This window comes from Centroberyx gerrardi, chromosome 15 (assembly GCF_048128805.1).
Source record: "Centroberyx gerrardi isolate f3 chromosome 15, fCenGer3.hap1.cur.20231027, whole genome shotgun sequence".
Taxonomy (NCBI): Eukaryota; Metazoa; Chordata; class Actinopteri; order Beryciformes; family Berycidae; genus Centroberyx; species Centroberyx gerrardi.
In genome coordinates this window covers 11614353-11640450 of record NC_136011.1, presented here as the reverse complement: position 1 = coordinate 11640450, position 26098 = coordinate 11614353, and the positions used below count along the sequence as shown (strand labels likewise).

Here is a 26098-nt window from a genome sequence, read left to right as displayed (position 1 = left end):
ATATATATACAGTATAGCCATACTTCACTGTTTTGCAGCAGTCCATGCAAACAAATCATGACACAGAACCCAGAAGTAAGTTGAATACAAAAAGAGGATTTTTGAAGTTGAGTGTGAAAATGAGCAAATAAGGTGTAAAGGTTAATAATTAACTAGATACTGCGAAATGAAGAAAATACATGATTTATAGAAAATGATTTTGTAAGTTTGATAAGTATAGAGGAGTGAAGTGTCTTACCACATTTGCTTCTGGCTGAACACAGTGCTGTGGTGAATATGCCATGATAAAAACACACAAACTACAACTCATTGATTACAACTTCTCAATTATATGATTACAATATCACAACATTTTGAATTTGTGCTCTCAGATTTTGACATTTCTTGCGAGTTCTTTGTTTCAAAATAATTTGCTCCCTTGCAGAAGAGAGAGTGGAGAGAAGAGGAGAATACATCGTTCATCTGTCCAATCACACCAGCTGCTTTCAGCATACAGATGAAAGCTGTGGGGGCTTCATCAGTATTATGGCCGAACAAGGAACACCGCAGAAAGGTTTTTAACAAATGCTAGGTTGTTAGAAAAAACACTAAACATGTTGTATGACTCATGTATTAATGCAGCCAAGCTAGCAATTCAAGCAGCCAATGAATGATTGAAAGTGCTGAATTATCTTTAATACAGCGAGGTTAAGAGTACTTCTGGTACCAGGAGGATTGTCGGCAGGTTAAGGATACTTTCAGAACTGATAACACAGCTGTAGAAAAAAGATCAATTAGGTATAAACAGTTGAACTTTCTGTGGGTCCACAACATTAATGGCCCATTCATTGTCTATTTCAGATTTTACAGTACGTGTTAATGACATCCAAATATCAAGTCATAGTTTTTTGGTTTCTGGCTTTGGTATGTTCACATAATGACTGGCCTACCTAGACAATAGGAAGAATTTACATTCTTAAATTCAGCGGTATTCCACTTTAAGTCAAGTTCCACTGTAAGTTCGTTTTCTATAATTCCACTTTAAGTCAAAGTACTTAACCATAAAACAAGCATGTCCCCCACCTCGTACAGTGTAATGTCCCTTATTTGCCTTTGAAGTTGGCAACACTATACACACTTAGAATCATCAAGGCTGAATATTACAAAGCACTGAAAAAAATCCAACATATTTTATATCTGAGATATCAAATATCCGGGCGGGGGGGGTCACCTTCAACTAGAGAAACCAGGTTCAAGCCCCTGTGTCAGTAAGCATCTGCCGTGCTGATGTGTCCTTGAGAAAGATACCGACTCTACCAGCTCCAGGGGTGCTGTTCTGTATCTGACCCTGACCTCTGACCTCCCTGTGGAGGGGAACAAGTGAAAAAACAATTTCCCAAAGGGGATTATTTCAAGTGTCACATCTTCATGTTGTTGTTTCTCAACATCATTGAAAATGAGGGTCTTCCCTCAATGTGTTTCCAAGGTTTAAATACATGTTCAATCAATCAATCATCGCTACAATATACCATTATTTTTCAAGGGAATAATCACAAAGTAGGGGTGTGGGGGTGTGTCTGCATGTGCAGGGCCGCTCCAAGATCTTTGGGTCAGTAAGCAAGGCTTTGGGTAGGGCTTTCATGGTGGAATTATCAGCACACACCTATGTACAGTACTCATGAGATATAGTTGATTTGTGCATGGCAGTCAGTCAGGACTAAGGCCCCAGCAGTTCAATCACAGCATTTGAATTTTTGATTTTTTAATATGCTGAAATGCGATTAGAAATACCTAGTATCAGTGAAAACCATTAAAAAAAGCTACTTTAAAACACAAGTATAACCATCATATAATGTGGGAATGCAGATGGTTATAGCTAAGGCTTACTGTGTGTGTATGTGTGTGGGAGAGTGAGTGAGGAACCTTGACAGCCTCTTCAAGTCCTTATGATTATCTATGAAGAAGTAATATAAGACATTAAATTTTAATTCAGCTTTTACTCGACATACACTATAGCCAGCTTAATCCAGTTGCCACTTGTCAGTTACCTCGTACATGCAAGTCATCATTGTAGGCACTATGAGGCTTCACCTTTCTTTTTTGACCCAACCTACTGGCAAATCATAGAGGGAAAGGGATCAAATAATTAAGTTTAGTTTAGTTTAAATAAAATTACAGTCCTCCAGAATACAACCATGGTAAAAATAGTCAAAAGTCTATTAAAGGGAACACAAGTAATGAGCTGTATTTCATGCTAAGAAAATGTAGAAAATCAATTTAAATTTTCAAATGCAGCTTTTTATATACAATTGGCACCCTATGTTGCATGATTTAAGAGTTTTTGTCAAATCTAACTTCTAAGGAGCATAACTGCTTCAGGAATGGCCAGTCTACTCAAGATATATTCTTTTGAGATGCTCAGTCAAGCATTTAGCATGGCATATTACAAGTGAATTCACCTATCTGCTTTTCACTGCAACATGGTGTGAACCACGTTTCACTAATAAACTGCAAAACATTCAGAGAGCAAAATACCCTACAACTATCATGCCGCTGCCACAAGGAATATACTGTAAATGTAGAGAAGCCATACCTAAACGAGTCAATTTGCAAGTATATGCAATAAAGAATTAAAGATGTGGAATTACAGAATTAAGATTAACAGAAATTGAACTTGCTGTGCAACAAAGGGCCTGTGCCAGTGATTGTGACACCAGTCTATTTATAAGAATGAAGTAACATATACTGTATATTGAAAATAAACCTCTCTGATCAACTGTCACTGGATATTAGATTATAATTTTCTCAGATTTCTGATCATAGAATATTGCTCATTACTTAAGTTTATCTAATACAGTCCATTTAAATCCTCTTTGTTAAGGGTGCCAGTCATTCTGGAGTGCATGTGATACAAATGCAAGCTTATGTATTAATATAAACTGTTACTTTTACAATTAATAAAATCATTAAATGTAAAGTGCTAGGCAAAAGGACCATGTTATATTGTTTAATAGGTCTAGACTAATTCTGCCTCAGTTAAAGGATACAAAATCTGTTAATTTGATGAAATACTACCAGGCTATGTGTAATTGTGTTATGAATTTGACACCATATACAAGCAGAAAGTCCATCACCCTCATTTATGTTCATTACATTAAATGTTATCCCTTTTTGCCATTGGGAAGATGGTTTGGCAAACATCTTGGACCAAAGGAATCCCTCTGCAGAACTTCTTTAATCATCACTGTGTCATGCAGCCAGATTGCTTCTGTGATTCTGTTTCAATCCACTTCTTCTCTATTTCCACCTAAAAGGACAGACTTAGGTTAGTATCACTAGTCATAGAAGATTTGTTTCTCCCCCTTTGATATAAATAACAGCGACACTGAGGATGACGCATGCATTGGATAAGATATGAAAAAACTACTGAACACATGTCTCATTACATCTTACCTGACAATGATAGCGTGTCCAACTGGTCACATGTTTCTGTGGCTGGATGTCAGTTACAGTGCCCAGTGACTTAATCCTGGTCTGTGACACAACTGCCCCCATAATTTCACACTCCATAGTGACAAAAGGGTACCAGTCGTTTGGGATCTCCTGATCAGATCCCAGCTCTAGCTTGCAGGAAAATGAATGGGGATGATCCACTGCTGCCGAGAAGAAAACATAGTAGTAAGTAACAAAGTTGTAGTTAGCATATTCCGCCACTAAGTGGCGCACATACTGTGGCCGAGATAGCACAAGAAGCCATGGCCAAGAAGCTAATGAGAACATGACCTGTAGTGCTAAGTTTAATCTTTCAGAAATGTGTTTGTTACCCGTGTTCTTTGCAGGCAGTCTGTCAATCCTCCAGACAATAGCTGAATATACATTCTCATACTTGACTGTGCCAATTGACACCTGCATGACGGGCTGAGACTCTGCAGTGCTGATAGAGCCCAGGCAGGCGTTTCTGTTCATACGGGCCTTCAGTGACCTCTGCCGCAGTAAGGCCACTGTTTGTGACACTTTGACCCAGTCACCTGGCACTGGCACTCGGATCACGATGTTCTCGCAGAGTGGCTGTGTGTCGGACGTCCCTGCGGAGGAAGGGAAGGTCGCTGACAAGTTGAGGAAGGCTTGGAGCTCCAGATAGGCACCTTGTACTGTGACCGTGGCTTTGACTGAGAAGGGTAGCTCTGTGCAACCCAACACCATCGTCTTGTATCGCATCAGCTCCGCCCTACAAGCGTCAGGAGGTGAGAACTTAATGAGCCGAGATCTCTGAAACTCCACCTCATTGATGCATTTGTGGAAATGGCAGTCGGTGATCTCCATCCAGACTTCATTACCCTCCTCAGATCCATAGCTGGAGTCAAAGCGGAGCAGCCCCAGATCGTTAAGGGCCAGGAAACAATCCCCTTCTCCGTTTAGAAAAGCGAGACAGTGAATCTGTGTGAAGGCCGCCCGCTCCGTGACTCCCCCAGCCTTATCCAGCTGTACCCAAATATGATCAGTGATCTGCAGTGACAGCTCCTGGTCCTCGTAATGCCGTCTTTGTTGGTGGGGCATACACAACCTAAAGATTTCCTCTTCCATGGAGACCAACAGATCTTCCATATCGCCATGCTCTGTGGTGCCAAACTTGAGCAGCTGCTCTATCTCTGCCTCATGAGTCACCTCCAACTTAGGATGGTAGCGTTTCTTCTCTGTGTACGAGAAATGCTCCACCTTGACAGTGAGGATTTTCCGGGGCTCGCCATAGCTCTCCAGCTTAAGATCTGAGAGTCTACAGTGAGGGAGAAGCTGGAACTCCTTGAATGGCTTCTCCAGCCCTTTCTCATAGTACATCTGCAGCACCCCTCCTGGTAACAGGCGGAGATAGATCGGGCCCCACTGTCGAGAGGACATGCGGTTCTTTTTTTCTGGAATCCTGAGCATCAATGACCAGCCATCTCTTTTCTGGCTACGAAACAGACCTCGAGGAACATATTGCGATGAACCGTCCCTCGCCGTCCTGGATCTCAGTTCTGTTTTGCAACTTAACTGTCCCACTCCATCTCGTTCTGTCTCTGCTTCATGGTCTTTTTCCGCTCGTAGGCCTTCCAGCTTGTGGCAAATGTAGGAGTAGGAGCTCTGGAGTTGGTCACGTGGTGGCTCACTGCCATCTTTGGTCCGGATAAAGAAACGTGGTATGCTAACTTCAGATTCTGAGTCTGAGGAGGAGCTTCCCAAATCTGCACTGTGACCGGATCCCTCCCAGAACGGGTTGAAGTGTCCCGAGTCCCCCTGGAAAGAAGGGAAAGGGCTTGGTCCATCTGAGGTTTGATTCAGGGCCTGTGTGGTGCCCTCTGGGCCTGGGGAGGGCACAGAAGTGGTAGATGTGCTGGAAAAACTCCGGGAGAAGTCATTTTTTTCCCATGTGCCGAAGTGAAATGGGGATGCATTAGTAGGAACCCCACTCACAGGAGTGCAAAAGGGAGTGTTACATGGTACACAGGAACTTCCATTAAGACTCGAGTGGTTTCGAGGAGATTCCAGGGAACTGCTGAAGCTCCAGGAAGGATCTCTGACAGGAGGAAGTACCAATTTCAGACCATTGGGACGAGGCACTGATCCTTCAATAAGCCTTGATGACTGTAGGGGCTTTTGAGGTGATTGGAGCGGCGTGCCCTCATCTTCAAATGTCACCCAGTTTGAATTATTCGTAGAACACATAGCTGGGAATATTTGGTGACCAGGTTCAAAACAACAGATGCTCCTTTGTTGGTTGAATTGCCCCCCACTTCAGAGGCCCTCTCCTCTGTAAGAAAACAAATTGGCAGAATTAGACAACATCAAAATTAGCAATGTCTTATCACCAATATTTCCTGCGATGTGATACTTCACTCTGTACATAAGATATTAGAGGGAAAATCTATCTAAAGACAATCCACAGACGCAGTACTTCTCTTAAACAGCTCCGTCTTCATTTGAAAGCATGAACAAGTTTTATCCATTAACACTTAATGAGAGGCTGACCTTGTGTACCTGGGACAGTACCCAGGGTGATTCTACAGGATATGGACATATTTCTGGTTCATAGCTGTTAACACCACAATTAATGAAGGCTCATGTGATGCAACAGCTGAAATAAGCATCCTAGGAGTCTGCAAAGTCAATTCAGTGTCAGTGGGGCAGCAGCAGATTTGGAGAGAGCTTCATACAAACAATTATTCATCAAATTGTCTTGGGATTACACTATAGGAATAGCATGGACATTCTTTTTAGAGTAGGGTTTTACTTTGTGAAGACAGTGGCCTCATCTTGAACCATCCCATTTTTTGTTTATTCTGATCCTGTCATTGAACAAGTCGTAGTCATGTAACAGAGATTGTATTTGAGATAACTCCCTAAATGCCAGCTGATAAAAAAAATGTTTTTTTCATTTCTTGTTCCTGTTGTTTTTACAAGCAATACAGAAATTCCTTTGTAGGATTGTGATATATTGAGGTGATACCACATTTTAGCACATCCCTACACCTACTGGAACAGTGGAGGAGTATAAAAAAAAAATCAGTAACCTTTGAATAAAAGGCACAGGTTGGGGCTCTACTAGGATTAGAAGTGATAAAAATCAGTTGGCTACTGTTCAAAGATTTTGTAATGCAAATTGAAGAGGTAAAATGTCATATTTTAAACATACCATGCTTTGAAATGAATGTAGCCTAAATATTTCATAGCAAGCCTACTCTAAAATGTGTGTGAGAAAGTTAGCCATGGCAGCAGAGATCCTGCCTCATTAACCAGCATGAAGTCAACTGTGAAAACCAGGCTATGTGGCACAGCAGTTGGTGCTGCATGGAGCTTTGGAAAGGAGCACAGCTGGTTAAATGTGTGACGCACTGCTGCACTGTGTGTACTGACCACAACACTGGAAAATAAATGTTTCATCCTCAAGGGCTCGCATCAGTGCTAAAATACTAAGACCTATCATAAACTGTGGTAATATTGCTAAGCTATGATGTCATTCAGGCCAATTACCCCAAGAGGCAGCGAGCAAACATGCTGTAATCTCTATACAATCTAGCAGTTAATTTTCCTGCTAGTCAATCGCTGCAGAGTCAAAATAACAATCCGGCTTTGATGTGCTGGCAACACTGCTCACGCCAACAGCAGACACAGAGGCCACAGAGAAGCCACGTTCAATGTGTTGAAGCCACATCTCCCCATAAAGATATAGAAAAAATAATTGAAAACAGAAAGCCACAATTACAGCCTCCCTCCTCCCTTCATGATGACTTGCATGAAGACGACAACCAGTGGCAAGTTCCTCTAGCTATAAATAAACAGGGAACCGGGGGCTCTGATTCTGGGTAATGGGTTGACAGGGCTTCAGTCAAACACTGGAGAACATCATTCTAATGAAAGGACGTCTGCAACGACACACAGACATTTCCACTCATCCCTCCTCTCCGCTCGCTTTATGGAATCACTGAGCTTTGGTTCAGAGAGGCAGGCAAAGAGGGGGACGAGTCCTCCACGGGGGATATAGCTGTGATCCGCAGAACTGACAGTCCTGCACACTCACTTCCAGTCTGCAGTCTCTTCCAGCTTTCTCAAGCAGAAGCAGAGGCTGCAGAGAAATGAGAGGTTGCTAAATCGACAGAGGACAAAAGAAGACATTCCACACATTCCTTGGGGACAAGCAGCTTTTCACACAGGAAATACCAACCTAATCTATTCATGAGAACTGACAACAAATATTATCTTGACGTCGTTTTATCAATTTTCAAAAATGTAGCAAATTAACAGGTCCCGAAATTGTGGTTTCTCCTGTCATCATCTTTGGCAAACTAAGCACAAAAGTGACAAAGAAGGAGTCTAGACAACTTTGAGGCTCAAGAGAGGCTCATTACAGTATTTGTGTACTTAGGAACAAATTAAAATACTCCTAAGGATTTATAAAAGCATTTTAACCCAATCTATGAGGCTGGGGATGCAAGGTTACCACAAACAATGTGATGCAAGAACAAAAAACATAACCTTAAGGAGCATTGCTCATGTTTTGTTTCCCCAAATGAATGTACTGTGCTTTGCAGTCATAGTCACAGTACTGTTATAAAGACAAGTATATCTCAGGCTTATTATTGACTAATATAATGACCCTCATATGATCTGAACCTATTTTAACCAGCCGCCTGACAATTGATGAGTGAGAGGAAACCATGGTTTAAAAATAGAATGGCGTTGAATTAAAACATATGAACTTCGAAATTACAAGACAGATGCTTCCTGGACACGTGAGCCAAGTTCCTGTTTGATTCTCTGGGTGCTTCCTCGTGATCATGACTACATCATTTTGCTTAAGAAATTAACAGGAAAGCCTTCCTGCTGTGACCGCAGAGACTCTGTAATCTAGTGCAGAGCTGAACGATCTGATGACCCATTTCCAGCGGGTCAACAATCAGGACTGTCTGCAAACTGAGCTCCCTGTCCTGTCACCTTGTTTTGAGGGAGCACTACACAAAGTTTTGGGTGCTGCTTGTTTGTGTTTCTATCTAGCTGAAATGCACTGTATGAATGTAGGTTACATTAGTTAGTTGCTCCCAGGCTTCCCTGCAGGATAGTGTACAGTTTTGGCCCAGATAAGAATGGCATGATTGGAAAAATCGAGTGAAAATGGATGGGAGGCATATGTCAGCTCTAGCCCTGAAAATAACACTAATCCTCTGTTGCACTGCATTCATTCACACAAAAACTTATTAGACAGAGTGATCTCAAGAGTTCATTTCGCATACACTTCAGAATATGCTGAGAGGAATATTTCATAATAGACAAAAACTGACTAAAATGTATTTGTTCATTAGATTACATTCATTTGAAATATTTTGTATAGTTGCAGATATGTTGTCAACAGCGCATAGGAAGGAAATCTCTTTCCAGTGTCCACAAATATTTCAAATGAATATCATCTACATTTACAAATACATTTTTGTCCATTTTTGTATATTGGAACATGTCGTTATTCTGAAGTACAGGCTAAGTCAAATGTATTTTTGCGGCATGGGGTTTAGCAATGCCCGACTAATAGAAACCAAAACAATCCAACACTACTCTAGATAAATAAATAAAAAATGACTGACAAAAACAGAGTTTCACCTATAGCAGCACCAGAGACTGAAAAAGTATAACAAGCTGTCATACTGCGCTCAGCCAGGCCCTGTCCCGCACACAGAGGCCCGCTTCTTGGCACAGAAACGCTCCATTGTTTTGATGCGAAGTCTCTGAGAGTAAACTTTTGGGTCAGACTTTTACTTTGTACGTGTCTCGGTTAACACAACATGCGTCACTCACACAGAGGAGCGCTACAATATGACTGACAATGTTGACTCACTGAGCCAACATTTCTGAAGAGAGCACCGAAACAGCTTTTTTTGTTGGCGTTTGTAGCGTGACTCAAAGTATTACAGCTCTCCAAAGCCGATGTCTGACGAGACGAGATAAAGAAATACTCACAAATAAACAACTGTAGCTCACAAAATCAGGTCATGGCTACTTCTGTCTGCAGGTTTCTGATGTCGGCCGGTTTTCCTCAAAATGGCAGAGCAAAAAAGCTCGGGAGTTTTAACAGCGCAGCATACCGTTTCCCCTCCCGAGTTCAGACCGTCTCTCAACGGGACAGTGCAGGAATGAACGGAGGAGGCTGTGTGCTGCCTTCAAGTGCTGTCGGGAATATCGCCATCAGGAAATGGGCGCACATGACCGTCACAACAAAGTGGTGAATATGGCTGGGGAAGTAGGAATTTGTATGTGATACCCGAGTTGCGGAGATGTGACGTTTAGGGATGTCACGTGTTTTGAGAGAAAATGGTGGAGAGTGGGGATATACAAAAAACATACAAGTTTTAGCTAATAAATTGATTAACACATGAATTACATGGCCAAGGTTGGAAGGTTTACACTTACAAATATACAATACAATTATTTTGTTGTTTTATCTCAAATAATCTAGTTTGAACTCTGTCCTGTCATCTTTTTACATTGTATGAGAAGTAACAGTAGCCTACTAATACTGAAGTGGGATATTTTGGTACGTTTCCACACCCCAGTACATGTCTATGGAATGTTTCCTCCACTGCATTCCACAGCCAAAGTTGCTCTGTGCTTGATTTCTAAAATTAAAAACAGCCACCAAATATACTTTTGTTAGTGTCCATTCTGTTATTTTTACTGATCAAAAGCACTTGAATGCACCGACAAGTGGTATTTACTACTTCGAAATCGGAAGCAGGAGCTTACGAGGAGCACTTGAAAGCAGCATTAATTGATCGGCCCACAGCAGGGTTGAAGCCACACAAAAATGTTTTGCCTCTTGTGAAAAACAAAATGAAGGCATCGAACAGTCATCCTTGAGTTCTCGTGTTCAGTTAAATGTTGACCCCGATTTCCAAGTGGTTAGGGTGTGTTACAACCTTTTTCATTTCTAATTATAGGCCATTTACAATCCCTCTCTTCTCCAACTCTCATACACACTCAAATGCTGCCTGTTTTGGCCCCAGTGGGATCTCACAATTTCATAACTTCTGTCACAAGTGTCAAACCTTCAGTGACACTCACACGCACCAATAGAAAACAGTTGAATACAGGTACCATTAACCTGTGGCTAGGTCAGTCACATTTATGGGCCTTTAATACCGCAAGTAAATCTGAACACACGAAACCTTCAAATGCTGAGCAAGCTCTTTATTTCTTTCACATATTTATGTGCTTTTGAACAGATTACATTGTGAGGATACAAGTATTACTTTTAGTAGGTTTTAGGGGGTGTTGGCAAATCCTTGTGATAAAAGGTTTGCTGGCAGGTATAGATTGGCAAACACGGGGTTCCAATGAACTGCTCACAGTCACTGTTAGGCTCACGTTTCGTTTACTTCACCAGAGTGTCACTACAAGCCAGAGCGGTATGCTGTAAATTGTAAACTTGAACTGCATTCTGCCACAAGGCATAGATTAGCTTGTCCAATCACCAGTGACCAACAGTTACAGTTTAGGGCCCTCCCCGCCTGTAAACTCCTCATCTGAGTCACCCCAAAATCTTAGTTGCATGGAAGTACATTTTTGGGTTTCATTTTTCATAATTTCTTGGAAAATAAACATTTGTAACCTCAGAATAAATGCCTTTGTTGTATATTCCTTTTAAAAATTATACAGTACAATAATGTATATCATGATTTCAAAGGAGTGTAATATTCACATTAACCCTTTTTATCCATACATAATAGAACATGAATTTAGACTATTGTGCTACACAAGTCTTCTAAGTGCACATCCATACGTACTTTGGTGATAAAACGACTAACGTTACAGAGCAAGTTCACAGAGACAGACTGACACATTTCATGAGCTCTAACCTGTCCATCCTACCCTTTCCTCTAGGTAAACACAGTTAAGCGCTGCTTGAAGGCAGACACCTTTCCGTTTCTCCACTTCCTGAAGACAGAAAGGATTCCAAAATGAGGAATGAATTCAAGTGTGTCTGTTAGCTGTTCATTCATTCAGGTGGAAAGCCCTTCTTTACAGAAGCTTGTAATGTATGCAAGTGTTAAAAGGGAGTTTATATGTGGCCATATAGGCCCTTTCAACCACTTGCACAGATATTCTCCAATCTAAAAAAAAAAAAAAAAAAGAATCGAAATGTAAAACAATACTCATTTGTTCTTAAGCCTGGTGCCACAGTCACACAATAAGACAAACACATTCTCTTGCATAATGAAAAAGCACTCAGTCACACCATATTTACTCTGATTGCCTTCTCCCACAGCTAAGCAGTAAGAATGCACTCTTTCAGTTTTTTTTCTGTCCCACATGTACATTAAACAGAAAAAAACACACACTAATCAACAGGGTTTGGTCTTCAAGTCTTGACTTCAGTAAGCATTACCAAGGCTTCAACTGTTTATCTTCACCCGTCCCTTTGGGGAAAAGCTTTGTCTTTCTCCCACCCTGCTTCGGCCAAAAGGTCAAGCAGCAGCTTCCTTTAAAGTTTTCAGGAAACATTTTACAAATACTGTTGTAATTGGTGCTGTGACAAGGAAAGGGAAAAAAAGACGCTTCCTCAGTCAGAGACATTTTCAATCTCCCAGTCCATCTGTATAACCACTGTCTGATAGTGGAGAAATCTGAGGCTCATGTAGCTTCTCCGTCCGGTGGTTTTGGTGATGGTGTAGTAGAAGTGACAGGACGCTGCTGGGAGGCTCCACAGTCCAGATCTTCCCTCAGGTTGCCCTTGTGATGCCAAATGGAGCCAGCTTCAGGACAACCCTAGCGACCTTTGTTCTTTTTGGCATTTCCCTAAAAAAGGGAGAAGGCAATAAGATAAGTAACAAAACAGAAGTTAAAATGGTACATCAAAACTACTTCAAAACATAGAAAAGGGCTGGGCTTGGTTTCTGTACTAGGACAGAAAATCACTGCCCTTAGATCACTAACACCTTCTGTCCTGCAACTGCCTGACACACACACACACACACACACACATACATGCACTTTAACAGGCCATTCCACTTCTGCAACCTTAACTTAATGACTTTTCCAGATGGTTCTAGCAGGTGCTTTTCCCATCAGACCGGGGAGCAACCTCGCTGCCACCACTGACCTGCCTGTTCACCCCACAACTGACAGAAACTTTACAATGTCATGTTTCTCTCCCACAGCTGAATTAATACCTCAAACTCCCTGAAACTATTATCTGTATTTATATTTAATTTGCCTTTAATGAATTTGCTTGAAGACTTTTTTTGGATACAAGGACTGACAGTATTGTGACGGCTGAAAATGAGCTTTACATGTATTTTAAAAGGTTTGTTAACATTGGGAATGTGTATACACCCTGAATTAAAACAGTCCTGTAATTTGAGTTACGATGGGTTACGAACATTGTAAACAATATTACTTTCCATGTAGAAGTCAAAGTCCTTAAGAACATGTGTATATGTACATACCGAAATCTGATGAGGCTAGATTCCAAATTTGGATTTTGTTAACTTCAAAGGAGCACACACATCGTAAATGTGTCTCAGAGCTTTACCTTGCTGCCCAGTTTGAGCGTGTCGATTTCCTCTCTCTGCTTGCTCAGCGTCTCATTCATGCTACACAGGTGGTCGCTCATCATGCTGAGCTGATCTTCGTAGCTCCTCTTGGTCGTGGCCAGCTCATCCTGCATGGCAGACACCATAGATATAATGAGATGAAGTGGGGATGTCTTCTGCATGGGACTGAACAGTTGTGGGAGAAGGCTGGAGAAGTTAGCTAAGACGGTCTTCAGGGATTTGGCTGTGTTACCTGCAAGCGTGTGATGTTCTGATTGGCCAGTTTGACCTCTTCGCTCAGAGTCTCCCGTGATTTTTCAGCGATGGCTAAACGCTTAGCCAAAGCACGGCACTAGAAAGGGAAATAGCAAAATAAAAGCTTGCTGTCTCTATAAAAGTATTATGCATGTATAGCACACTTTATAGATCATTTTCAAAACCTGAAAAAAAGGGTTATTGCTTTGAGAAATGGGTGTATTGGAAGACTGTCGGGGTAAATGCACAGCTTGAAAAAGTGACTGTTTACTGCCTAAGACACTGACTCAAGATCAGGTGTATTCCTGTTGCTAGGATACAAGACGCACATGACTGACCTGCCAGTTAGTCACAATACAACAAGACGTCAGAGGGACAAATCTCTACATTCAGCCTCAGCCATCAAGCCTCACAGTAATACTATAAATATTAGGTGTCGGTCATTATGTTTCTCAGGAAAAAACACATGGAAGACAGAAAGTTGAGAGCCGTGTTCGCCATACATGTTAATCCAGATGTGAGCAGCAGATGCAAAGGAGAAAGAGGGAGGAATAGGGAAACAAACAAGGTCACGCAGTGTTTACTTGTGGTGCTGTTTCCATGCCCACTGCTCTCTGAGCATATTGAAGAAGCAGACAAAAATAGTGGGGGAATGATTAGAGGAAGGAAGACATGAGGGAAGAGGGTGGGTGCCTACTCTGTGCTAAATGTATCTGGGCATTTGAACAGTGCCAGAACTGCAAGAGTTTCCATATCTCTTGCCAGATGACACATAATGATAAAAAGGCTATGTGTGCTATGAAAAGGTCAGGTCTTGTGCTATAAGGAGCAGCAGCTAGGAAAGATATTCATGCGGCCTCACCTCAGAGTGGAAGTGCACCGCCTTGCTGTCCGAAATCTGGAGCTGAGTGGTGAGCTCTCCCACTCTGGCCATGTAGTGAGTCTTTATCAGCTGCTCCCTGGACTCCTCGTCTCCCACCTGCAGGCACAGACATAACATCCAGCTAGATGAAGCTTATTTCAGGGACATGTTGTGATTTTAAATGCATATTTGGTCTTTTTTTTTTTGGTTTATTTAAGAACTCTTAACTTTCAGTATGTAAATTGGTTAAGTACGAGGCAACTTACATGCTCAACTGTAGGTGTTGTACACAACATGCCGACCTGGTGACAACAATACAAAACAAAGAAACATGTCAGGGACTTATTCACAGAACCAGGGGTTGTAAAATCCACATCTAGCATGAAATATCAAGCACAGATGGGCCTCTAACATTGCTGGGACAAACTATCCCTGGAAGACATTGCAAGAATAAAAGCTACAGAACAGGTAGTTAAGTCTAAAATAGATAACAGGGTGTAGTGACTGTGTGTGCGCAGCCTGAACTCTGTACCGACTTGCACAAACAACACTATTCTCCAATTCTGTCACATCAGCACATTGGAAGTCTGTGTTTTATTAAGGAAAACATGCTTAGCGTGGGAGCTACCAGAGAGAATGATAATACTCCCTTTGTTGAAGCAAATAATAGACACCCATGCTCCGGGCAGAAAAATTCTTCTGCTAGCGGAACGAACAGTAAAATAGGCAGTGAAGTGACTGTACCAGGCTGGTGCACAGCGTAGCCTCTTTCCCTGTGGCTCTCTGCTCCGTCTCCGCATCCTCTTGGCTGTGCACTAGTGCGCTGGCTGGGGCCGTGTGTAAGGTCGGACTTCCCCCGAGAGCCGCTGCGAGTTGGGCTTCCAAATCCGCAATGCGCTGGTTCTCCTTCTCCAGCCTCACCTTGCCCAGCTGGGCCTCCAGGAGCCAGTGCTCCTTCTCCTGCTCCAGCCGAGCGATCTTCTCCTGGCTCTGCTGCACCTGCAGGAGGCCGGGGAGGCGGGACAGGAGAGGAGTGGACAGTGAGCTTGTGGGAAGAGGGCTGAGCCAGCGTTGGGGAAAATGACAGGGTAATGACAGGGAAACTACATAACAAGGCAGTTTGAAATAATAATTAACAACTTTGTATAGACCTTTTTAAAAACAGATATTACAAAGTGCTTTAACAATCAAATAAAAACAAACTTCAAAATCATCAATGTATTAAAATAAATAAAAACAAGGCACCACTATGTAAAAAGATAGGAATCAAGAGTAAAAACAATACAACAGTAAAAGTAATACGACAAAAGACATTACATTAAAGCAAGTCTATAAAAATAAGTTAAGAACTGATTTAAAGGATTATACTGATTCTGTTAGCCTATGGTCTTCAGGCAGGTCGTTCTAAAATGTGGGGGCCCTGATGGCAAAAGCCCAGTAATCTTTATCTTTATACATTGGTATAATAACCAAGGTACACTTGCTGCAGAAACAAACTTCAGCAGGTTCATATGGACAAAAGGACACTTTTGCGAAAAAATTAAGTGACGCATTGGCTTTGGACAAACACACCAGCCTCCAGTGTGTGACTGTCTGCAGTAAATAACAAGATTGGTTGTTGCCTTATGGAAAACCATCTCCATTTAGTTTTCCGTTTCATTGCCTTTATTTACATCTCTGTGTAAACAACTCACGGTCAACTCTTTCAAAATGAATTGTTTTGAGGTTAAGCTCGCCGAGATTGTTAGAGGATATCTGCACCTTTATAGCCGATCAAACGGTTTCTAAATCCTCATATTCCCTCTGCTGCCTTTGTCACCGTTTCACTGCAGCCATTGTTATTGTTGTTCTTTTTGTTTTTGTCACCGCTATTTTTGGTTTCCTTAGGTTATGGTTACCTCTTTAATCTTCATGTGCCCCCACTGGCATGGACTGTAAATAAACTAACAATACGAAGCCACAACGAGTATACACAAATTTGTATGCGGTGCTGTTTGTGTTTCTATTTTGAGCAAGTTCAACTTCTGTGTTGGTATACCGCCGCCTTTAGAACAACTAGAGCGGCTGTGGCTGAGGATCTGAGGCTGCACACTGGCTCATAGAGGGTTAAAAGGTCTGCAATGTAGCTTTTGGCCAGACCTAACCTTGCTTGAAAAAGTGATTAGTAAAATCTTTAAATCAATCACTTCTAAACCAATAGGAATAGTGTAAAGTAAAGAATCAGTGGCATACCTGCTGAGTGAGGCCTTCTCTGCTCTCTGTGGAGCTGGTCAGTATACGACGGTTTGACAGGGCTTCTCTGTACGGAACAGACTGAGGCCTCGGCTGAACACAAAACAAAACAAGACAAGTAAAATAGCGTGAAAACAGACATTTATTAATGAACAACACTTATTCAGTCAAGCATATACTGACCTTTCTGATAGCATGGATATAGTCAGCTGCTTTCTTTTTGTTAGCCAGCATACTCTCTGCCTGCAAGGGGTTGAGGGCTACTGTGCCGCCTCTTGGACCGTAGCCTGTGGACGACGTGAAGAAGTCTAGGTTGTTGCTGAAGAAGGTGGCAATCTGCAAGAATTAAGGTAAATACGCCTTATTATTCACACAAGACAAGAGATCTCAACAGCATCTGGAGCCAAAGAGACGCTGTTCAAATGCCTACGTTCCTCGAGTGTAGTCGCTGTCCAAGAAGCCTGTTAAGCCTGAAATTAACCAGTGCGTTTGCTTTAGAGAGAATGCTCAAGACCTCTCCAGTGAGGACTTAAAACAGCTGGGCCAACAGAAAGATGACTCCACCGAGATGTTAAATGTCTGAGCTATTAAGCTTCCACTCACAATATGACACTCACTCTACAGATCACGTACCAACTCATTATTCACCGCTACCCCCAAGAGGCTTCACACAGCACCAGGAGACCAAGACTAACTGCTGCCACCCACTGGACTGTGCCTCCCATCAGTAGACACGTCTCTGCCAACGTTCAGTTGATCCACAAAGCGAAATCATTTACCCCCCATTTTGACCAGGGAGCAGCTGTAGAGACTGCGATTTGGTCAGTATCTTTGAACGTTTCACTGCTGCCCACCTGAGTCCTGCATTCTGTGTTGTCGCATTAATGGAAAATTACCAACGTGATCCAGTTGCACTCAAAACTCATTGCTACTTACATTTAAGCCTTTTTATGCTTTTATAACCAATAAAAGTGACACTCTGCTTGAACCGACACGATAAAGTAGACTTGAGCCCGGCTGCTGCCTGCCCCCTGTTGGCTTTACCTTGCCGGTGCTGTTGGTCAGCGAGCCCAGGGATCCCAGCAGACACTCTGTGGTGGTGCGCAGCTTCTGGGTGACGGTGGGCAGCTCCTGCTCCAAGCCGGCCTTCTGGTTGTAGTGCTTTGACATCTCTGGACACACAGGGAGGGAACAGCAGGAAAGGCATTTATCTCATTCATCTGTATTTATTGCATTCTTCAAATTCACCAGCTAAATAGGACATTTTTTATCAGATTTAATAAACTCAATGGACTACTGTTTTGGGATGTTCCCTTATTGAATGAGAGAGCTACGTGGCAAAATGATGCATTATGGATATTAGTTACACATTAACAGTGCAAACTACAGGTCTCTGGAGTACATTTGATCATGCTGCCAGGGGCTCCATACTGTGCCCACAAGAGTAGCAACACAAACAAAGAGACAAAGGCAGTCTGCACACAAAGAGATTCCCACTCTGCCAAATGTGTCAGTTGTACAAAAGTGACTCGTCTCTGCCAGAGACCACATAATTATAGTTCCATTTGGTGTCCCACTGTGGCAGAAGTTACACCGAAGCCTCTGGGTATTTATTCTACAGCAAACAGGCTGGTGGATATTGTTGTGAATACAGAAAAAAGGGCAGAGTTTTATGAATGACAGTAATGCGGGGACTCGTTGTGTTGTGTCACGCTAGTTGTGAGTGGCTCCAGGTCAAATGTGTCTCCGCAGCCCTGCTCACCTTTAATAGCATCGTGAAGGCTGTGCAGACAGGCAGCCAGCTGGGTGAAAACAGCAGAGGTGCTGCTCTGTGGCATGGGATCCTGTTGAACACCTGAGACACATTATACACACATTGTAAAACAACAAGCACATCATATCAGTTCACAACCCCCTCTCCTGTAAAAACTGGCAAATTCCAAATGATTAAAAGTAGAGGAGGCTGCAAAAACAAACACCTTACAATTCTTCATGTAAATTTGTGAAATAACGATTCTGATCTAATGATAATTGACAGAAATTTTAGGCAGAAAAAACTCAAATGATCTTTTGGTAACTTACTGGGTAAGGCCAATAAGTTTATGTAGTTCTGCAGTTTCTCGAACACGGACGTTACTCTCTTCATGTCACTCTGCAACTCCTGGTTTTTAGCAGCAAGGGCAGTGGTACAAAGAGGTGCCTCACACTCTTCTTCCAGGCTGGGAGTAGAAGAGAGGGTAGCAATTAAGAAAACCAGTCTCTCTCTCTCTCTCTCATGCATACTCACACACACGCGCATAGGGAGTGCTTACCTTTTCAGCTGATAGGGTAGAATCTTCTGCAGAAAGTGGGTGTATGAGGAGAAATTATCAGCGAAGTTCTTCAGCTTGTCCACAGTCTCCTTCAATTCAACAGAACACAGTTAGTGGTTGATCATCCATCATAAACAAGCCCCCACTTTGCCTCTTTAACAAAAAACACTCACCAGCACTGTGACCGTGTCCTCTGTGATGCTCTGGTGTAATTGCAGTAAGCTGTCCTCCAGGGGGCGCACATAGGCTGCATTCTCATGTAGATACTGGGAAAACTGGGTGGAGGGCAAAATTCTCCATGTAAGTTTATACTATCAACGTATGAGGTCATTACGTACGAGGTCACCATTACATGTAGAACTAATGTTATTGTGATACATAGTTTAAGCCATTGTAGATAATGTAGTATATCACTGGTAGTCTGTATTTCTTGTGCATGGCTGCCTCACCTTCTGGTTAAGAGGGGAGACGGGCTCAATGGAGGAGTCCAAGGGATAGATGTGCACTCTCTGTTCTGTGTAGGAGTGGAAGTTCAACAGAGCAGCCACCAGATCCTGTACGAACCCCAGGGCCTGACCAGCCACGTCCCGGGCCTTCAGCTGAATCCAGAGGAACAACACAGAGGCCGCACACATCTGTCTTTAGTCCTCTCTCTAAGATATGAGTCTGTATGAATGATTCTTGTGTATTACCTTCAGTACCCTTTATTCTTAGCTATATCCTATTCTCTGCTGTTGTGACAACCCAATTTCCCCACAGAGTTAATTAAAGTTAAAGGATAATGCCGGTGTTTTTTTTGCAAATCGTCAAGGTCGCCCCTCTCTGTTACATTATTCCTGCTGGAGTCTGCACACAGTCAGCAAAGCGGGAGAGACCAGGGCTCGTTTTACTACCTTCAGAAGAGGCAATTTGCTGCCATTCATTCTTGCTCAGTATGAAAAACAACTTCTCTAGACTTGAAAACTGCCCAAGCTAGATAATCCATCACAGCAAACATGAAGCCTTAATTTGGTTTGGTCAAAGTTTCTGTTTTATCGTTATTTAATTGTGTCCAAGTTGAGTGTTTTCATATCAGTATGTGCATTACATTACGCTCTATTTACTGTCAGTCACCTGACACCCACAGGAAGAAATGGAAGTCTCCGCCAGGAAATAATCCCTCAAAAAGATGTCGCCTTACAAACTTTGTCACATCCATGTCTTCTTATTTGGGTTGTCTTTGTTAGCTGGGACAGCAGTTAATTTCAAGCTAGGTTTGACACCATAGAGTGTATTTTAAAAAATTTGTACTCGTTAAAAAAAATCTAATTACATATTGCATGCATTACAAAATGACTGGGGAAATGTAAACTAGACGTAGACTAGTAAATGGGCTGTAATTAAATGACACCGGCATTTTCCTTTAATCAATTAAGTACTGGTGCACAATAAACCAAACATTACCACATTGGGTGTGTTTCCTCACACTCACCTGATGCCTTCGATTGTGTGGTGGAACATTTAGGCTGTTGTAGTCACTAAATTCTGGAGGGTGGGAGAGAAGAGCAGTTAAACCCGAGCAGAACCTCGGTCGCTGCACTGAACCTTGTTGACTCGACAAACATTGCTCAAGTGGTATAGCCTCTTTCCTCTTTGTACACAATATTACAGTTTGGTGTAACATTGCACTACTCGCTCCTGAGTAGAGTGCTGTTAAGGTATCAGTGGTGCACTGAGACTCAGATGTGAGTGTCCTATTATAGATGGCTGCTCTGTACCAGACCTAACCCTTGTTTCAGTCTAAGTGGATAAGTGCCAGATACTCACTGGTGTCATTGAAGGGCACTTTCTCCTGGATAACGCTGCTGCTCTGTTTCACCTGTCTGTTCAGCTCTGACTGGCACCGCCTCAGCTGCTGCTGACTGCAGAGAGAACAAGAGACAGAGTTTACTAGATTAACTGATGCATTGTGGTTAATCATAAAGAGAGCTAGGACTGATAGTAATGTCAAAATAGTCATTTTTCTATTGCAGGACATCAACTTTGAATCAGAGATTAATGTATCATGAACAATGCTTCATTGTATTTATTAGGTTTACATAAAAAAAACATGTACTGACATAGAAATTACGTCTGTCTAAAAAGGAGATATACTTTAAGAAAGTTAAAAAAAATAAATCAATCATGATCGAATTCTCAAGTATACTGTATTTATAAATTTCTAATTGTTTAAGTCATATTGGGCTACATATTGCAAAGCATCCTTTCAGACTGCCACCACATTGATGGATTTGACTATTCTCAAACTGTAAATAAAAAGTAGGATGTACCACTCTTCTGTTCGCATTCTGCACTCTTTTGCTTCCCTCTCCAGAGTCTGGGCTTTCACCTGTCAGAGGAGAGCAGAAACATATGAATGCATCATGATTTACTCAATTAAAACTGACAGTCACACCTCTAATCATCCTCTTTCTCTTCCTCCTCTCTGCCTTTTCTCCTGCTCACCCTCACCTCTATGCGTGCCTTGTCACTCTGCAGCCTCTCAATGGTTTCCATGTACTTGGTGGTGAGTCCGTCCACCACGGCCTGGTGCTGCTCAGAGTCTCTCTCCAGCTCCTCTAACCGCACCCTCAGCTGGGCCTCCTGCCGCCGGTGCTGCTCGTCCGCCTCATAGAACTAACCAGAGCATACCAGGACACCAAACAACAGACCCATCACATGCATGGCCTTACCAGTACACTGGCCTGAAATATATAGAACAATGGCATGGTGATATAAAAAGGGCAGAGCTGCTTACTTGGATATGAAGGCGCTCATTCTCCTGGATCTTTTTCTGCAGGTCCTCATCAAAGACACTCTGGGTCTGCAGGCCTTGCTGCGAGGGGGAGTCTCCTTTATTCTGGAGGAGGTAAAAATGAAATAGGGCATGTTAATGATGAAGCTAGGGCTACACAATTAATTGTGTATAATCATATCATAATTTTAGTTTCTACAATTAATAATCATCAAATATGGGCATTTTGGCAATATTGAAACAATTCATTTATTTTTGAATTTCAGCTAAGGTTGAAAGTAGTCAAGATCTTGATATAAGGTCCCAAAAGTGCAGCAAAATAACCTCAACCCTCAAATCATCAAGACGAATAATCATGATTAATAATTAGCATCACAGTAGCAAAATAATCAGGATTATGCTTTTAGCCATATTAGCCCTAGCTGAAATATGGCACCATCTGCAATCAGATGAATTTCATGACCATTATAGAATCCATGTAGCAGTATACAATATAGTACACAAAAACGTAACGCTTTTCATCCACCCTGCACCCTGCACCCTGCCCCATCAATCCACCTCCCTCGCCACTCCCTTGTATTTCTCCTTTACGCTCACCTTCCCCTTTTTGCCCTTGGCTTCACTAGTAGCCAGCTCCTCTTGCAGCAGCTCCACCCTCTTGGCCAGCTGCTGGTTCCTGAAGCTGAGGCTGTCCATCTCCTGCTCCACCTTCCTCAGGCTCTGGTCCCTCTGCTTCAGCTGCTCCTGAAGAGGGAGAAAATGGACCGATGAATAACACAGGCCAGGGTTAACACTGCTGTTGAAGTTTACAGCAAGTAGACATGTTTTCTCAAGGACCAACACATTAGGCTGAGCAAATCAATCACTGCCGCTGACATGTGATCAAGTCAGGCTTCGCACTGCTGCTCTACAAGCATTAGGAGATTGTTGGGAGAAATTAAAGTACTTCTTTGATAAAAAAAATACAAAAAAAAACTGTCCCTAAAGAAAATGTCTGAGTTGTCATTTTGCAACTCCAGCATGACTGAAATTGCAACATTTTCACCAGTCCAAGTTAGCGTGGGTGTGGACTGGCTGTTTGGATTCCTTCTGCAAATATGAAGATAAAGTAGTCCACAGTCCACACCTCGTTTCCAGCAGGATTTATGCTATCCACCCTGATGATACATACAGTATATTGGACAGAGTTTGGGACATAGGAACCCCCTCATAGTCCATAAAACAACAGTACAGCTGTGGCTTAAATACAACTAGTAGCAATGAATGCCTAGCCTGTATCAAGAGTACAAGTGCACATTAGAGCTGTGGGAAGTCTCTTGATTATTTTGAATGCTAATTTACCTTTAAAGAGGCAGAGCTGGCCTGTTCATCCACCACTCCCTTCTTCAGCACCTGGTTCTGGGCACGGAGCTGTGAAAACATAAGAGGGAAAATGATGAGAAATAAACAAAATCAAACAGTATCCAAGGTCAGGATTAACATGTAAACTCAGAGTCTCTTAAAGAAAAATGTTGTCAGCTATTAGTTTTAAAATAATAAAAGAAAAGTTGCAGAAAAAAGACAAGCGGCTCATTCCTTTTTTTTTTTTTTTTTGTATCTTCAGTTATAGACTAATCGTGAAGAGATGTATTGAATGGGAAAATAACTACTACGCCCTGTTTAGGTCCACAGGCTATTAGCAGGCCACTATTTGATATATGCCGGCAGTTAAAATGATGGCATCTGACGCTAAATTCACATTTCGCTCATACACACAGTATCTGTCTCATATGCACATCTGTGTTGCTCCTGTCTTTTCTCGACATATTTTGAAGGGTTACTGTAGCATTTCAGTCTCATTGTTCTGTACTGGATGTCTTGTGCCCGTTACACACATAGTTTAACTACGATGGCAGAGTGTGTGAAAATTACACAGTCAGCACTTCCTGAACAGGATATGGACTGGTGCTTGGCTAACGGAGAGTCTGTCATAGTTCAACAGGAAACATCACACACACTCCCTGTGCTGTCAGCTGACACAGAGACAAAGGGTAGAGAAAAACTCAGTAACTGCCCTCAAGAGAAAACACTGCCACACAGGCTTCATTGTCACTAAAAGCAGAGCTGGTCATTCATTAACAAATTTTCTCTTAAAAACGTTTATGGAACTTAAGGATGGGGTAATCACCGACATTTAGCCTCCATCAAAACTCAACCGAGTGATCACTTGTTAGACATGTAGAGTAGACCCAGGCCAACATAAATGAATGATAAAAGTCCAGCTATGCCTATTGCCTCATGTGAAAAAAAAAAAAAAAAAAGCTTGAGCACCATGATCCAAGACAGTGTGTCCAGAAACAGTACAGTAAGAGACCACTCAGTCAGGTTTGGCTACTTGTCCAGATTGCATGGCTGTCAGTGCTGATTTGTCTGAAGTTGTTTGAAGTTAAAGTAGCACGTTGCTTTTGATCCCAAGCAAACAACAATAACATCCTAACATCCTGGACTGAGAATCCACAGGTCTACATTAGTAGCCTCATATTGGTGGTTTCCAGTTATGTACTTTTAAATGCAATATTACTCAGTGATAATGGATGCATACTGCTGTATACTGTAATAGACTGTAATTAGGCATTAGCAGCTTCTGTCCTCCTAGCTCGTCAATATTGTTTGTGTGTGTGTGTGTGGTCAGTGATATACAGTATATTAGGGCAGATTAGCATTGCTTTAGCCAACGTTTGGAACAACAGCGTTACAAATATAGTAATTTACCTTGGAATACTCCTGTGCCAACTTGCTGTATTTTGCTTGCAGGTCTGCAGCCATTGTTGCTGGAGTCAGAATAACGTTATCCCTCGCTAACCGTTAGCTAATGATAGATAACGTTATCCTAGCTAGCCAGCTAACTAGCTAGCTGACGTTCGTTAGCTTCCCAACAGCTTTCTTCACGGTGACAGTTGCTCGAAATGTTGACGACGGATAAGGTTAGCTGTAACCTAGCTAGCTTAGGTTACCTAGCTCACTGTTATCATTTCTTTAGGCTGGCTTGCTCCGTTACTTGGTGTGACTGACCCCGGATACATTGTGACAGAGGGACGGTCTTGAGTCATGGAGAAAGGACTGGTTGGTGATCATCTGATTTAATTTGTAAAGCCGGATGTTATTCCAACTTGCTAGCAAGCCTTTTTCCAGCTAACACTATTAGCAGTAACCGAGCCTGCTAACTAGCTAACGGCTATGTAGCAAAACAAATCCCAACACTGAGTGACATCTAGCGTTAACAAATAGCAGTCGTGTAATCCGAAATGTCCCGGAAATTGTATTTAAGAGAGTGTAACTGCTGTTAAAATTGAATACGAGCCTTGACACTTCCCCCAACAGTTAGCCCGAAATACTTTCATTTTCTAATCCTCATTTGCAAAAACCCTCGAATGAGACCGGAGACACAAGCTCAGAGTTCAAAGTTCACAAACGAGAAAGCTGGTGAGTGCGTCTAAACATGGCGCCCTCTAGCGTGTGACAGTTTAGCAGAAATATTAAATGCAAAATGGAGATGGTAATAACAGCCATGCATAAATTTCACCCGGCCGATATTAATTATGTAAAGTGTGACTAAATGAGAGTAAAGTGAGACTGAGTGTGATCATTTGACTAAATTCAGATAATGTGCTGCTGAGAATAATGAATCCAGATAAATGTACTGGATCCCAAGCATCCTGCCTCTGTCTTTTCCTTTAAGGAGCATATGCCATTTAGAATCAAGTGTCGTGATATCAGTAATAAATTATTTACTAATATTTTACGACTTTTCACATTTTATGGATTGGTTTGATTGTGATGGCAGTTTGCCCACAGGGTGTGGGGTCTAAAGCACAAGTGGGTCACTATACCCCTGTGTAGGATGGTATTTGTGTTTTCCCTTTAAAACGCAGATGACCTCATTTAGCATAGAAATGCAGTGAGATGTTGCTCAGAGAATTCACTGCAACTATCATTACTCAAATCCTACACATGATTCATTTCACTTCATCAATAATCCATTTCAATTTACACCACATAGTCATCATAGTATCACCATGTCTTTAAATGAATCACAACTGTATAGGTCTTATTTTATCAGATGCTAATTCTGCAATGTATAATGCATTCACAAAGAAAAGGCTTGCTTGTCTGTTTTGTACCAAAAAAACAAAAAGAACAGCACATCCTCTGTCACTGATATACCATTCTTGATCTTAAACATATACAGGCAAAACACAAACTCTCTCTCACACGCACACCACAGCCAGTGGCTCCAGCATTGTCTGGTTGCCTGGCAACTGTCGGCGTGGCGTGGTTGCTAGGGCCATGTGGGAGAGGGGGGAGGTGGTGCTGCTCTGATTTCCAGCTGAATTGAGGCAGTCAGTAGGGAGAAGCCCCCCTCTTCCAGTAGACACACAGGACTCCATTGAACAATAGAGCTGTGCCAATGGGCCCGAGGCTAGTCAGACAACCCCTTGTTCAGGGTCACACTGTGTTCGTCCCGCAGTCCTCCATGACTAATTAACTTACAGGGAAGTGTCGTTAGGACATCTGATGATGCATCCATCACAGGCACAGCCTTGGAATCTACATTCGTGAAAGGTGCATTTCTGGCAACCTGCCATGTACA

At 42.2% G+C, this 26098-nt stretch overlaps 2 protein-coding genes across 2 annotated transcripts; both read right to left on the bottom strand.

The window, feature by feature from the left end:
* Positions 1-1949: 1949 nt before the first annotated feature.
* ston1 (stonin 1) lies at positions 1950-9590 on the bottom strand. Its single transcript, XM_071897986.2, has 4 exons — positions 9463-9590; positions 3804-5767; positions 3433-3635; positions 1950-3286 (listed from the first exon to the last, which is right to left on the bottom strand). The coding sequence occupies exons 2-4, from the start codon at positions 5680-5682 to the stop codon at positions 3221-3223; spliced, it is 2148 nt and encodes a 715-aa protein (XP_071754087.1). The 5' UTR covers positions 5683-5767; positions 9463-9590; the 3' UTR covers positions 1950-3220.
* A 1078-nt stretch (positions 9591-10668) lies between these two features.
* ppp1r21 (protein phosphatase 1, regulatory subunit 21) lies at positions 10669-24848 on the bottom strand. Its single transcript, XM_071897959.2, has 22 exons — positions 24220-24848; positions 22810-22878; positions 22066-22212; positions 21472-21573; positions 21186-21350; positions 21005-21063; positions 20502-20596; positions 20167-20219; positions 19145-19294; positions 18869-18970; positions 18696-18784; positions 18466-18602; positions 18146-18238; positions 17428-17555; positions 16567-16719; positions 16384-16476; positions 14896-15150; positions 14418-14453; positions 14152-14268; positions 13288-13386; positions 13034-13162; positions 10669-12297 (listed from the first exon to the last, which is right to left on the bottom strand). The coding sequence occupies exons 1-22, from the start codon at positions 24271-24273 to the stop codon at positions 12268-12270; spliced, it is 2355 nt and encodes a 784-aa protein (XP_071754060.1). The 5' UTR covers positions 24274-24848; the 3' UTR covers positions 10669-12267.
* Between the last annotated feature and the right edge of the window lie 1250 nt (positions 24849-26098).